This window comes from Cebus imitator, unplaced genomic scaffold (assembly GCF_001604975.1).
Source record: "Cebus imitator isolate Cc_AM_T3 unplaced genomic scaffold, Cebus_imitator-1.0 Scaffold69, whole genome shotgun sequence".
NCBI lineage: Eukaryota > Metazoa > Chordata > Mammalia > Primates > Cebidae > Cebus > Cebus imitator.
Genome location: NW_016107384.1, coordinates 4,125,432 through 4,141,117, shown reverse-complemented (window position 1 = coordinate 4,141,117; position 15,686 = coordinate 4,125,432). Strand labels below are relative to the sequence as shown.

Sequence of the window (15,686 nt, the reverse complement as noted above, 5' to 3'; positions counted from 1 at the left end):
AGCCAGGTGTGGTGGCGCACACCCATAGTCCCAGCTACTTAGGAGGCTGAGGCAGGAGGATCACTTAACCTCGAAGGAGGAGACTGCAGTGAGCCAAGATTGCACCACTGCACTCCAGCCTGGGTCACAGAGCAAGACTCTGCCTAAAAAAAAAAAAAAGAAAAAGAAAAAGTAAAAGAAATATGTTGAAAAATTGATAGAGTCAGAGTTCTAGAGTGAGTGAGCTAGAAAGACAGCAGCTGCTAGTCAGAAAGTGGGAGGCCTGATATTAAGACTCAGAATGACCAGGAACAGAGTATGACCACAGAGTACATGGCAGATATTGTGTGCAGCACACAAGGACTAAAACAGAGAAATTCTAGGAAATAAGAGACTATAATTTTTGAAAGGATTGTCTACATAGGAATTTACATCACCAAGAATTATGACATGAGTAGGCTAAAGAAAGAAACACTGGAATAGATCCAAAAATCTTAACAAAACAAGGGAAGTGACATAGAAGTGTGTACATGACTACAATGATAATAGGTACTGGGTAGTTTAGTCTGATGTATAAGTTTCAAACCTGGAGGTGTTCAGGGAGTGAAAAAGACATTGGTCTGAAAACAATAACAAGACTGAGTATGGTGGCTCATACCTGCAAACCCAACACTTTGGGAAGTCGAGGCAGGAGGATCACTTGAGGCCAGGAGTTCAAGAGCAGCCTGGGAAACAAGGTGATACCTCATCTCCATTTAAATAAATAAATAAATAAAAACAATAATGAGAAACAAACCTCTAAGCCCAGTGGTATAACTGGTATGAAAGAGAGCACAGCCACTACTTTAAATGACTACACTGAAAGCAGTGGCTTGAGGGAGGTAATCAGGTTTCGGGTAGAACAGGAAGGTGTAAGTGGAATTCAGAAAAAATACATAAATAATTTTAATCTATTAATCATTGTTTACTAAAAGGTACTGAATTAGGCAATGGCAATAAAACAGTAATACAGACATAATTTCAGCCCTCAGAAAACTGCAGCTTAAGTAAGAAGTCCCATATAAAAGTGATTAATTGAAAGAATATAACTAAATTTCTATAACAAGGTAGCATGTTATAAAACAAGTTTAATTTTATGAAGAAATTAGACTGCATTCAATTTTATTTAAAATGAGGTTGCAAATTTTGAACAGTAGTATAATAAAGTATATAATTATTTCAATATAGCTAATCATTGTGGTATTAATTATGTTCTAAAAACTATATGAATTAAGAATATCTGGGCCAAAGTCATTTTTCAATGGTTAAAAAAAAACAGAGGAAAATGGTAAGTACATGCTTTTACAGATACATGCAGAGTTACCTTAGACAAGGCAGCATCCCGTTCTTCTATTAGTGCACTCATTTCTTCTGCAGTTATTCTCATTTTACATTCTTTGGTCTTGTAGATTCTATCCACAATTATAGCTCCATTCTTTTGAATAGCTATCCCTGTGTCTGCATTGTTTATTCTGTTCAGTAATTCCTGTAATGTCTACCAACACCATTATATGTTAGTCAGACATGAAGTTTTAATATATTTTATTTAATATAGGGTTTTAATTAATAGGCACATGTGAATTGTAAATTGACTGAGTGAAGTTATTGAATTTTCATATTGCGGCAAAGATGTACATTATTAGTGTGTCAATTCTTCTTTTTCCCACATCTTAGTTCTTGAAACCCACTCAATTGAACTTAAGCCTCTAAGATATAAGACTGACATCAAGAAATCTCCTCAGAGAATGGCTTACCATGTCATTTTCTTCAGGGTTAATATTTTCTAGCCTAGAAAAAAGGGACACAGAAAGCCTGATCAGTAGCATTTCCTTAGTGCAGCAAAATGAGTTCGCTTTTTAAATCTTTAGAACCTCAAGTAATTTCATTCGACTAGTCTTTAGAGTCAACCATGACACTGAACATATTAAAGTGCCACCTGCTCGACTCCATCTTTCAATAATGCTCCATATCTTCTGCACTGACTTCAGACTGTTAAGTTATTAATGTTTACTGCTATATATGACTACAAGGATCAATTGTTCATATGTGCTTAGATGAAGAAAGTTCCCCAGTGATAAAAGCACTCATTCTCATCATTATATTTATTCCTGGACTTTCCATTTTTATCAGAAACTGTATTTCCTCTCTTTTTGGACACCATCATAAGTAAAACAAGGCAAGTATTTTTATTACAAAGTTTAACTATGTTCCCTCAAAAGCAATGACAAATAATTACACTAAATTTGAAGTGAAAAATCTCTTGCTGTTACCTGTTTATTATTATAACACAAATATACAGGAAGGCTGAACAAAATTGTACCAAGTTTTTAGATGACTAATGAATGTTATTTTCTTCTTCCTAATATATGTAGAATTATTCAACATAAAGACAAAAAATACAAATTGGCTCCCCTCAGAAATGCATTTTGTCTTACAAGAGTCATAGTGGTTCCTGAAATGTTTGCTGATGTTGAGAAATTGAAGAAATGCAGTAAAGGTAAAGAAAGTAGTTTTAAATTACATAGAAAATGTCTATAATATAATTTAGGAAACCATTTAAAGTAAGTAAATTAAAAGAAAATTTGTAATATGTGTTAGTGAAAAGGTATAGATTCTAGAAAGGATCTCAATTATTTTAAAATTACACTAAAAAGTTTAGATATCCAAGTTGCTGTTTTCTCAAGTTTTCCCCCATTTCTGTGCTTCTATGATTTAACATTTACCATAAAAGAGGATACTAGCCAAAGATAATAGAAGACACCTAATAAATATGCCACTGAATGGTTCCAAACTTCACAACTGGATAAAATTGCTACACTCATGGAAAAGTAGTATTTTTATAACATAGTATTTCAACAGAAAAAAATATATACACATATAGTAAAAAGCTATTTCTAGACATACATAAATAGTATAAGTTAACAGGAAGGTATAGTAATTTTAAGTTATATATAATTCAATGTGTCTCAAACTACTAACGTCCACTTAGGTTTACATTTAAAGAAGTGCAACTACTTTCATCTTTAATCTTCAAAATAAATGAACAATTTTCAAAGATGCTGCTTAACAAAAGTTTGTTCTACAAGAATTGTGAGTATAAACACTTCTTTTCATCTCAATTGAAAAACACAGCAGAAAACTATATAATAATAGCCTTAACATTTATTATCATAGTGAAAATATTTGTAGAAAATTAGTAGCACTTAACCAGCAGTAATTGGTTGGTTAAATACAATTTCTAAGGAAGTAATATGTGGTGAGAAATATTTATCTTATCTTTTACTGCCTTACTTTTCAGGTAAAATCAAAGTAAGACCTAATTATGGCAGCTATCCAATAAAATCCAATTTAAATGCTTACAAACTTCACAATTATCTTATTAAACTTGATAATTTAAAATGTGAACAGATACATGATAATTAAACATTTACATTGGTAAATTCCTCTGGAACCTTTGCAACAACAAAAGACATTTAGTTACCAAGGTTATAAATCTCTATTTTTAGCTTCAAAGAATTATATATGACCAGGAAAGAAACAACAGCAGGTTACCTATTCTATATATTCCAAATAATCAACACACACACAAAACGTGTATGGAATTTCTATGTAATGTTTATAGGCTGTCTTCAGGCATTGCAATGTAAACCATTACTGTAAGGAGAGAAAGATGAAGAGTTCAAATGTTTCAAATTAATATCTTTGAATAGGAAAGGTTTAAGATAATTGTATTTAGTCTAATATTAGAATTCCCTACTAATAATTTAAACATTTGTAAAAAATCAGAATTAAAAGTCCTTATCAAAGGCTATTCCAGATCCCTGGCACATAAATTTAGAATTCAGACTTTAAATAATTTGTGTGATTGCTGCTGAAAGCACATAATAGTGATTTGTCATTTCCTTTTAAATTATTTTAAATTATGTTTTTGGGAAGGCTACTGTGCTAGGTCTGACACACAAGACGTAAGTGAGCCAAGTCAGCCACTTAGCATTTGGATCTCAATCTTGCTTTGTTATAATTCTTTATAATTGATGTAAGTATAGTGATAAATGGCCATTAAAAGAAAAATATAAATTTAGTCAAAATGAAAAAAATGATTAATTCGAGATTTGAAAATCTACATAGATGCAAGTAACTTTCTCTACTTGTGTCTCTTTAAAAGTTTCAGGAGATATCACAGATACCAAAAATAGATTATATCATAGTTTATTCTCGACTAGATTACACAGAGCAGGTATCAGTCAAGTTTTTCTGTAAATGACCAAATAGTAATTATTTTAGGCTTTGCTGTATGCTCTCTATCATAGTTACTAAATTCTGCTTCTGTTGTATAAAAGCAGCCATACACAATACTTAAGTGAACAAGTATAGGTGTATCCCAATAAAACTTTATTTACAAAATAGGAAGCAGGCTGGATTTCAACATAAGTTCTTAGTTTGCAAATCCTTGATACAGTGTTGGAAAATGAGACTAGCTCTTTGATGTTTGCGCTGTAAGTGCCAATTTAGAATATTTGACATAATTTTATAAGCTAGATCATTCAATATCTAGTTTAAGAAACAACAAAAATAATTGTCAGACTAACGAAATTCAGGTCTAAAATAAGTATATCACATGCTGTGTCACTTAAAACAACACAAAACTTAAGACAACTTGCCTTTTCAGAAAAGAGGTGATTTGAAACAACTATACATGGCTTTCAATTTTCTATTTAAAATTACTTTGGGGAAGGTGCCAAGGTTTACTAGTGTTATGTACAACACGTAACACTTTACTGATCTAAATACTTAAAATAATAGTTGGTGTTATATGAAATATATCTGATGAACTATATATCTCATTAATATAAGGTTTACAATTAGACAAAAGAACTCCAATCTTTTGTAAACTTTAAATTATGCCTACAACAGTCTAACTTGACATAGTAATGATAATTAGTAAGAATTTTGCTGAAGTAAATGTCTATGGGCTCAAGTTTCAATTGATTTCCTATAGCATGCAAATTCTGACTGACAACCTTGCACTCTAAGTGAAAATATTCATGCGTGAAATGTCGCATTTCTTGATTTATCCCTAAATCAGTCAATATCACCTTTTTCCTTTCTGAAACTAGTCATTCACCTTTTTCAATCCTAAGATGCAAAACGTTGACCTCAAATGATAAAAATATTTCAAATTTTTCTGAAAATTCTAATTTGTTTGCTTTTATTCTAACAAGAAAACTCTGATTTGTTTGCTTTTATTCTCTCTCATTTTCTACATACCACATTTAACATGTTAAAAAAATACCAATGATAGCAAAGAGACTGAAAAAAAGGTATCATGATCTGAACAGGTAAAATACACAAATGCAAATATGTATAATAGTATGTAAATGTAAGTAATTTTAACTTGAATCCTTTTTATTTGTTTCCCCTAGTTTTGGATAAAAGTGAAAAAAGAAAGAGAAAAAGCATTAAAGATCCAAGGGGTAAAGAAAAGCAGGGACAGAATAAGACAAAGCAGACACTAACAGAGACACAATGCAGATCAGAAGTAGCAAAGCAGATGAGAGAAAAAAGATGACAAAGGATCTGAAGATTATAGAAAGCAAGAAATTAAAAATTTTTTTAAAAGATGTGAATTTATATAATTTTATCCTATACTCAATGCCCCCAAATATACCTTTCAGTCAAGCAAAACAGTTATTAATTTGTCCTGTTATGAAGATGTAGTCCAAAACACACTCTTGAAGGTTCAGAACGTATAGATTCAGCAGAAGAGAAGGGAACTTCACAGAACCATCTCAAACTATACTAACTTAATATTCTTTGTTGCTGTTGTTTTTCTTGCTTGGTATGTGCAGCCTTCCCTGACTCTTTCCCCTACCTGAACTCCTAGACTTTGATACAAAAGGAGTCCCTCTTATAAGCTGTTTCTAGAAATCAAAAATTCTTCAAATTAACTGTTGTTTTAAGTATTTATATGATTATTTACTTAACTCAATTTGACCATAATGCTGTGTCCTCCACAACTAGCACTGTACCTGACACAGTATATACTCAATAAATACTTACTGAATGAATTAATTAATTAAAAGAAAAAGCTGGGAATTGAATGTGTTCCTTTTTGCTCACTCCCATTCTTCACTTAATACTAATGCTCGAAAGGACAATATGAAAAGGATTCTGCCTCAATGAATACTAATTTCAATATATTTTAATAAAAACTGTAACAAATATATGTAAAAAGTAGATGTTCAATGAAGGATAAAAATAGGGAAGAAGATAGGCTCAATTTAAACATATTAGTTAAAGAGATAGAATAAACCAAGTAAGAGATCAGTTTAACAGGAGTTCTGAGGAAGAAGTTTTGGCTTGGATATACAGGCAGATGGTTGTAACACTGATCAAGATAGGGGATTAAGGAAGAGAATCAGGTTTCAAGAATGAATTAGTAAGTTTCATTTTAGATATGCTAAGTTTGAGTTGCCTGTGTAAATCTGAGGTAGACATTCTGACAATGTGTAATTGATTGACTTTAAGTCTTTGGCCAAGTAGTCTAGCCCTCTAAGCTTTTTCATCTATAAAACATGAATATACCTACTTCAAAAGAGTTGTGACATTTTATGAAAAACTGATTTGTTGTCTTCTCTAGGTAAATTTGATTGTTTGAAAGCACAAAAATATTTTTAGAAGCAAATCGCATTAATAAAATTGGTGATTGATTTAGGTAACAAAATTTATGAACATAAATTGCATGCAAAATAATATACCACCGTTCGGTGACTGATAAATTGAACATCATAGTACCTGCAAATCTCCAAAGAAGAGTTCTAAAGTTTTAATGGCTGTATTACTGAATTTTTATAAAAAGGGTATCCAGAATAGCCAAAACAACTCTTTAATAAAAGAGCAAAGTTGGAGGACCACACCTGATTTCAAGACTCACTGTCAAGATTGTGTGATATTGACAAAGGGATCAACATACAGGTCAATGAAACAGAATAGTAAATTCAGACATTAGCCCACAGATATATAGTCAACTTATTTTTGACAAAGGTGCAAAGGAAATTTAATGTAGTAATGACAGCCTTTTTAACAAATGGTGGTGGAATAAAAGAATATCCAAAGCAAAAGAAAAAAAAAGAATTTTTAAAAAATGTTATCAAAATTTAAAACTTGTATTCTGCCAAACACACTAAGAGACTCAGAAAAATAAGACATAGACTAGAAAATATTTGCAAACCACATACCTGATAAAGGACTTATATCCAGAATATAAACAACTCTTTTAAACAATAAGGAGGAAAAATAATCTAATTTGAAAAACTGTATAAAATATCTGAACATTTGACCAAAGAAGATATGCAGATGAAAAATAAACATTTAAAAAGATGCTCAATATCATGTGTCATCAGGGAAATGCAAATAAAAAATAAAAATATTAAGATACTACTACATACCTGTTAGAATGGCTAACATCCAAAACAAGAAACAAAACAAAACAAAAACAACAGTTCCAAATGCTTGGAAGGAAACACAGCAACAGGATCTCTGATTTGTTGCTAGTATAGCCACTCTGGAAAAGAATTTGGCAGTTTCATGTAAAATTAACATAGATTTAATTTATGATTCAGCAGTAGTGCTACTGGGTTTACTCAACTGATTTGAAAAGGTATGTCCAGACAAAAACTTGTATGTGAATACTTAGAGCAACTTTATTCAAAATCACCAAAAATGGAAGTAACCAAGATATCCCTTATACAAAGAAATCAATCAACAAACTGTGGTACTTCCATACAATGGGATACTATTCAACATGAAGAAAGAACATAATATAAATTCATTAATGTGAATGAATTTTGCTAAATAAAAGCCAGTTTGAAATGACTACATATTGTATGATTCTATTCATATGACATTCTAAAAGAAGAAAAACTATTAGGGGAAGAAAGCAGGTCAATAGTTGCCACAGAGTTGGGGAGGGAAGAAGATTTGAGTAGAAGAAGCAGTGGAGATTTTTAAAGTAGCAGAACTAATTTGGATACATGACACTAAGCATTTGCCAAAGCCCACAGATATTTACAGCACACAGTGCACCTTAATGTATGCACACAAAGAAACCAGCTAGGAGATCAAAGAACACTAGGCTAGAATAAGTAAGTCTAATTACATAAAATAAATAAATAAGTCTACTATAATAAATAAGTCTAATTACATTAAAAGATATGGCCTAACCTCAAAGAAGTGGGGCAGAGGAAGAAGAAAAGTTAAGTAATTTTGGAAAATGGTGTCTTGAAACTGTAAGACTAAGGACTAAAAGAACCATACATAGTATATTCTCATTGGTAAAGTTATTTCTCATGGAGGTACAGGTTAATGATTCACAAAGAGTTAAAACGTATACTAGGTTTCAACAAATAAGTAAATAGATGGTGGCTGCTTGAGGCCAGGTTTGTCACCACTGGATGGAATAATTTACAGATAAGCAAGAAGGGAAACCTTGAATGAACCATCTGGTAATAGATTCGAATTAAGAACATCAGTGTGAACTCATGTTTAGCTTGATATAGATACAAATAGACAGATGAATAAATAAGCGATATGTGTGTATACATCAGTTAGCATATATGTGTATTTCCTACTGTGTCTGCAGAAAATGTCTAGGAGTAGTCATACTCCCACAACAAAGGGCACATCCCACACCCACATCTTGGTTTCTAATACTATTTTCCAATAAAAGCAACTAGAATTCTTTGGAGAAATGACTGAATCTACTGGAGGGGCACAGCTCTATACAGCCCTACATAAGGTGACACTGGAGTATTTTGTCATGCCAAAAAGAAAATGTTCAAAAATCAGAAGAGCCCAGGTGTAGTGGCTCATGCCTGTAATTCCAGCAATTTGGAAGGCTGAGGCAGGAGTATCATTTGAGCTCTGGAGCTTGAGGCTGGCCTGGGCAATATAGTGAGACTCTGTCTCTAAAAATATTTCTAAAAATTAGCTAGGCATTAGCCAAATGAGTGCCTGTGGTCCCAGTTACTGGAGAGGCTGAGATGGGAGAATTGCTTGAGCCCAAGAGGTCAAGCCTGCAGTGAGCTGTGACCATGCCACTGCACTCCAGCTTGGACAACAGAGCAAGACCCCATCTCAAAACAAAAACAAATAAATAACGTAAAAGAATGGGGACATGTCAAAGAGATATAGGAGCTAACCTGAAAGCGTTTCCAATTCACAAAGGTAGAACATTTCAAGCAACAACATAAATAACATAGTATTCGATTATAATTCAAAGTATTAAATGAACATCTATGAGTCCATACTGAAACAAATGGCTGAATAAAAAAAAAAAAAAAAGGGAAAAAGAGACAAATCTCCTGTATTGAAGAATTACATATAATTTAGGTAAATATTCTCCCTTGCAGGAGGTAGAATTTAACAACCTCCCATTCTCATTCTTTAGTATGGACTGTACTTAGTGATTTGCTTCCAAAGAGTAGAGTATAAACAAAGGAATAGAGGTAAGTAATTTTACAGTGGAGAAACTTGGCAAACCATACCTTGGCCAGATGATCAAGGTTAATATTACTGGTAGTAAATCATGTTAGTAGAATATAACCTTGAAATGATGTGAATAAAATGGTACTCACTTCTGTAGTCTTCACCCTAAAAACTCATAACACCAGCATAACCAACCACAAGAAAAACCCAAATTGGGAAACACTCTGTATAAAATACCTTGATCAATATGCCTCAAAACTATCAAAGGTCTTAAAACACAAGAAAAGTTAGAGAAAATGTCACAGCCCAGGGCAGGCTAGGGAGATATACAAACTAAATACAATATGGAATCCTGGATACAATCCTAGAGCATAAAAAGGACATTCAAGAAAAAGCAGTGAAATCCAAGGAAAGTATAGAGTTTAATTAATAGTCATGTAACAATACTGAATTCTCCCCTGTGACAAAAGTACCATAGTAATGTAAGATGTTAACAATAAGGGAAAATGGGTGAGGGTTATGCAGCAACTCTCTATATGATCTTTGTAACTGTTCTGGAAATATAAAACTAAGCTATAATTTTCTAAAAATCTTATAAAAAATAGAATTCCAAGTAAAGATGGAATAGGGAAATCTGAACACCCAAATCTACCCAAATCTTACCCCATCATATAGCTACATGAACAGAATATACAAATTAACCAAATAGCAAAAAAAGTAGGATGTCATGTAGTAATTTTTTAAAATAGGGAGGGGGTGCAGGGTGGAGAGATGATGATTTTGGCTAGATTACCTACAAAACAGGTGTTGGGAAGACAGTGAGCCAACAAAACAGAATTTTTCACTTATACCATACAGCTTAGAAATAATCTGAGAATTAGTTGAGTAGACAGCCCAGAGAAAAGTAACAAAAACCTTTCATGAAGAAAAGCCTGTATTATCTAAGAATCTGTATAGAGGGAACAAGAATCAAGGCTTGCTATGTTTTTTTGTGTGTGTATTTATATTATTTTACTTTTTAAAATCAACTTTGAAGCTCTGGGATACATGCGCAGGATGTACAGGTTTGTTACAGGGTAAATGTGTGCTATGGTGGTTTGCTGCACAGATCAACCCATCACCCAGGTATTAAGCCCAGCACCCATTAGCTGTTCTTCCTAATGCTCACCCACCTACAGACCCCCAACAGGTCCCAGTGTGTGTTGTTCCCCTCATGTGTCCATGTGTTCTCATCATTCAGCTTTTACTTATAAGTGAGATCACGTGGTGTTGGGTTTTATGTTCCTGCTTTAGTTTGCTGAGGATAATGGCTTCCAGATCCATCCATGTTTCCCCAAAGGACATGATCTTTCTTATGTTCCTTCTTATGGCTGCATAGTATTCCATGGTGTCTATGTGCAACATTTTCTTTATCCCGTCTACTGTTGATGGGAATTTGGGGTGACTCCATGTCTTGGCTATTGTGAATAGTATTTTTTTTTTAATTTTACAACAGTGTATTGCTTAAGGTAAATTTAAAAATATATACGTTTTAAAAATATACTTTGGTAGCCAGGTGTGGTGGCATGCAACTCTAGTTCCAGCTACTCAGGAGGCTGAGGCAGGAGAAGAGCCTGAACCTAGGAGGCAAAGGTTGCAAGTCATGTTTTACTACAATAGTGAAAAAAATAAAAGCTCAAAAGGAATATCCCCATGAAATTAGGATAAGTATACAGGGACCAGATAGCATGAACCCTTAATGCGTGGCACCAAACAAAATCCCATAAGCAGAGGACAGAACCTCCAGCAAAAGAAGCATACAGTCCCAGAGAGGTCTTATCAAACTCCATTCCCAACCCATTGCCCTAGGGTTATTTAGAAAGGTACCAAGAGCAATGCCTTGCCAAGAAATGGCAGCTTAAAGAAGGCAAACAGGCTTCAAAACAAAATGTTTATTAGGCCGGGCACAGTGGCTCATGAATGTAATCCCAGCACTATGGGAGGCAGAGGCAGGCGGATCACCAGAGGTCAGGAGTTTGAGACCATCCTGGCCAACATGGCAAAACCCCATCTCTACTAAAAGTACAAAAATTAGTCAGGCATGATAGCACATGCCTTTAATCCCAGCTACTCAGGGGGCTGAGGCAAGAGAATAGCTTGAACCCGGGAGGCGGGGGTTATAGTGAGCGGACATCGCACCACTGCACTCCAGCCTGGGCGACAAAGGCAAGACTTCATCTCAAAACAAAAACGTTTATTAAGGAAAATTCATCTGTACCATTCTGCTCTGCTAAAAGTTTTTGACAGAATTGCCCATTTTAAGCATGAGCAAGATGCAAAGAAATGATATGGTAACTATGAATATACCACAAATACAACACAAAACATATGCAAAAGAAACTAGTTCATAATAATAATAAGACATAAACCAAGATGCTATGATTTGAATGCCTGTCCTCTCCAAAACTCATGCTAAAATTTAATGGTCATTGTAACGGCATTAAGAAGTAAGACCTCTAAGAGGTGATTAGGCCACTAGGCTCCTCTCTTACGGGTTGAATTAATGTCATTACAGAAAGGCAAGTTTAGCTCCTTTTTGCCTCTTTTTAGCCTTCTGCTTTCTACCATGTGATGACTCAGCAAGAAATCCTCCAGAACAGTGACCCAATAAATTTCTGTTCATTATAAATTACCTAGTCTCAGGTATTCTATTACTGTAGCAGCATGAATGAAATAAGACACAAAAGAAAGAAAATTTTCCTACCCATGGTTGGTATTTTATTAAAAAGTAAAAAAAAAAGAAAAAAATTTCAATAAAATAAAAGAGAAGGGGCTAAAACAATAAAGTGAAAAAAGAAATATAAAACTTAAGGAAATAAGCTGAGAATAAAAAATAAACAAATAAATAAAAATTACATACATTAACGAGAAAGACCATGGAAAAGAACAATGACAATTGGGATTACCAACATAAAGGAAATGTTTGTAGTTATCACAGTGAATGTAAAAGCAGATTAAAATATTAATAATTATTGAACAGATAACACATAAGGACAAAAATGTTCCATATAAGTATAGCTGGAGTCTCTAAAGTAGAAAACCTAAAAAACAAAACATTTGCAGACCTAAAATTTTCATGAGACAGTTGTGGTGGCTCACAGCTATAATCCTAGCACCTTGGGAGGCCAAGGAGGGAGGACTGCTTGAAGCCAGGAGTTTGAGACCAGCTTGGGCAACATAGCAAGACCCTATCTCTTCAAAAAAACTTCCTTAGAAAGTAAAATTTCTGTGAAATAATAGTATGCAACCATAAAAAAGCACAAGATCATGTCCTTCACAGGGACATGGATAGAGCTGGAGGCCATTATCCTTAGCAAACTAATGCCAGAACAGAAAACCAAATACCACATTATTGCTTATAAGAGGGAGCTAAATTATAAGCACACATGGACAAATACAGTGGAATGACAGACATTGGGGCCTATTGGATAGTGAGGGTGGGAAGAGGTAGAGGGTAAGGAAAAATAACTAACGGATACCAGGCTTAATACCTGGGTGATGAAATAATCTACACCAAAAAATCCCAGGAGTTTACTTATATAATAAACCTGCAAATGTACCTCCGAACTTAAAAGTTAAATTTTTTTGAAAAATGTAAAATTTCCATGAAATAAAGGAAGAATGAAATAGTCCTTTAAAAGGCATGCTGTGGACCCCAAAACCTTATTAAAAAATGATGGACACAATTGCCCTGATTCAGCCCTACTTCATGAATAAAGGATGAATCCTCAGCTATCTGACAAAAAAAAAAAAAAAGACAGACAAAAACATATACACACAGAGTCAGGCACGGTGGCTCATCCCTGTAATCCCAGCACTTTGGGAGGCTGAAGCGGGTGGATCACTTGAGGTCAGGAGTTCCAGAACAGCCTGGCCAACATGGTAAAACCCCGCCTCTACTAAAAATATAGAAATTAGTCAGGCGTGGTGGCACTCAACCTGTAGTCCCAGTTACTCGGGATACTGAGGTGGGAGAATAGCTTGAACCAGGGAGGCAGAGGTTGCAGTAAGCTGAGATCATGTCACTGCACTCCAGCTTGGGTGAGACAGCCAGACTGTATCTCAAAAAACAAACAAACCAACCCCCCCCCACACACAAGGGGATGGGGAATCTGATTGATCTGGACATTTTTTCAGGCAAACAATGTCAGAAGACAAGAGAGTAACATTTTTATAATATTTAGAATAAAGAGATACTTGACTCAAGAATTACATTCTTAAAAATTTGAATACAATGATAACACACAGCCAATCTGAGGCATGTTAAATCAGAGAATAAGGTATTTATGTGCTCCTCCTTTGAAAGCGAAATCAGTTACCTACTGTGATATTGTGAAATATACATTTGGTCATCATTCCACTCCCCCACCCCTTTCCTCACATACATGGAATCTCCAAAGTGATGTCTTTTTTTATGCTAATCATGAACTGATAGCTGGCAGCCCTTAGACAGCTTCTGGATGGAGGCTGGTCATGAGGAAGGCTGCATGATTAAAAGGTGGTAACTTTGAGTTTCAACCCCCAACCTCTGCAGAGGGGCCTAAAAGTTAAGTTGTTCACCAATGGCCAATGGTTTAATCAATCATGCCTATGTAATGAAGCCTCCATAAAACACCCAAAAGAACAGGGTACCTAAAGCATCCTGAAAGCTGAACATGTGAAGGTTCCTGGAGGGTGGTGTACCCAAGCAGGGCATGGAAGCTCTGCATCTCTCCCCTATACCTTCACCTATGCATCTCTTCATCTGTATCCTTTGTTATAACCTTTATAATAAACTAGTAAATGTAAGTAAGTTTCCCTGAGTTCTGTGAGCTGCACTAACAAATCAATAGGACCCAAAAAGGGGACTATATGAACCCTAACTTGAAGCTGGTTAGTCAGAAGTTACAGAGGCCTGGACTTAAGATTTTTGTCTGAAGCAGGGCCAGTATTGTGAGACTGAGCCCTCAACCTATGGGATCTGAGGCTTTCTCCAGGTAGTTAGCATATGAATTTAATTGGAGGATACCCAGCTGGTGTCCACTGCAGAACTGATTACTTGTTTGATGTGTGAGGGAAATAACTACACATTTGGTCAAAAGAGGCTTCCATTTTGATTGTTGTGTTGAGCAAGAAAAGAAAAAAGCACTTTGAGTTTGTGTTTTTGTTTCCACTGACGCACCCAAGGATTCCCCACAATAAAAAACTCAGGGATAAAAATACCATCTATGATGATAGTTCCAGTAATGATTATTCAATCCTTTTAAAGTTAAGATTAAACAACAGGGCACACTTTAGCTAGAAAAACTAATATGGCTATAGAAATGAATACAACTTTTACAGATTTTTTAATGTGAAATTCATAATGAAAAAAGCGGAGTTTTAATGTGCTTCTTTCTTTTATATGAGAAAAGAACCTTAATCTGAGGAATGCAAGCCCTTTTAATTATCAGGCCCATAAAGAATGAAAATGAAGACTGCAATCATGTCCTGTTTGCCGCCCTATGAGTTAGTATTCACATTTTTTTTTTTTACTTGAGAGAGGATCTTGCTCTGTCACCCAGGCTGGAGTGCAAAGGCATGATCAATCATAGGTTCACTGCAGCCTCTATCTCTAGGGCTCAAGTGATCCTCCTACCTTAGCCTGTAAAGTAGCAGAGACTACAGGAGTTTATCACACGACTAGGCTTTTTTAAATATATATATTTTTTTGTAGAAATGAGGTCCCACTATGTTTCTCACAATTGTCTTGAACTCCTGGACTCAAGCAAACCTCCTACCTTGGTCTCCCAAAGTGCTGGGACTACAAGTGTGAGCCATCATATTCAGTTTGTATTCGTCTATTGAAACTGCCTGCTATTGCCACAAGTAGCTATAAATTAACCTAATAATGTTATACCAGACACTATGACTCACACCCTATAGCTTATAGCCAATCACTAATTATAAAATTATAGTTCCTAAAACAAACTTTGTTTCAGCTCATTGCCTATCTCTCTTTTTTTGCATTTAAAAATTCACTCCTGGCCAGGTGTCACACCTAACACCTGTAATTCCAACATTTTGGAAGGTTAAGGTGGGCAAATTGCTGGCATTTAGGAGTTTGGGACCAGCTGGGGCAACACAGCAAGATTCCATCTCTATAAAAAGTAATAAAAATTAGC

At 34.7% G+C, this 15,686-nt stretch overlaps 1 protein-coding gene across 6 annotated transcripts in view; it reads right to left on the bottom strand.

Moving 5' to 3' along the window:
* The window catches only part of MIPOL1 (mirror-image polydactyly 1), a 373,668-nt gene that overhangs the window by 260,964 nt on the left and 97,018 nt on the right, over positions 1-15,686 (bottom strand). For all 6 annotated transcript variants that reach the window (XR_001826007.2, XM_017530847.2, XM_017530845.2 and 3 more), the window contains exons 8-9: positions 1,773-1,806; positions 1,343-1,513 (exon numbers count right to left, since the gene is read on the bottom strand). Coding sequence is in view for 5 of the 6 variants with exons in the window: in XM_017530847.2 (XP_017386336.1) it covers positions 1,343-1,513; positions 1,773-1,806 (205 nt within the window). In the remaining variant the exon portion in view is untranslated. The remainder of the gene's footprint in view (positions 1-1,342; positions 1,514-1,772; positions 1,807-15,686) is intronic.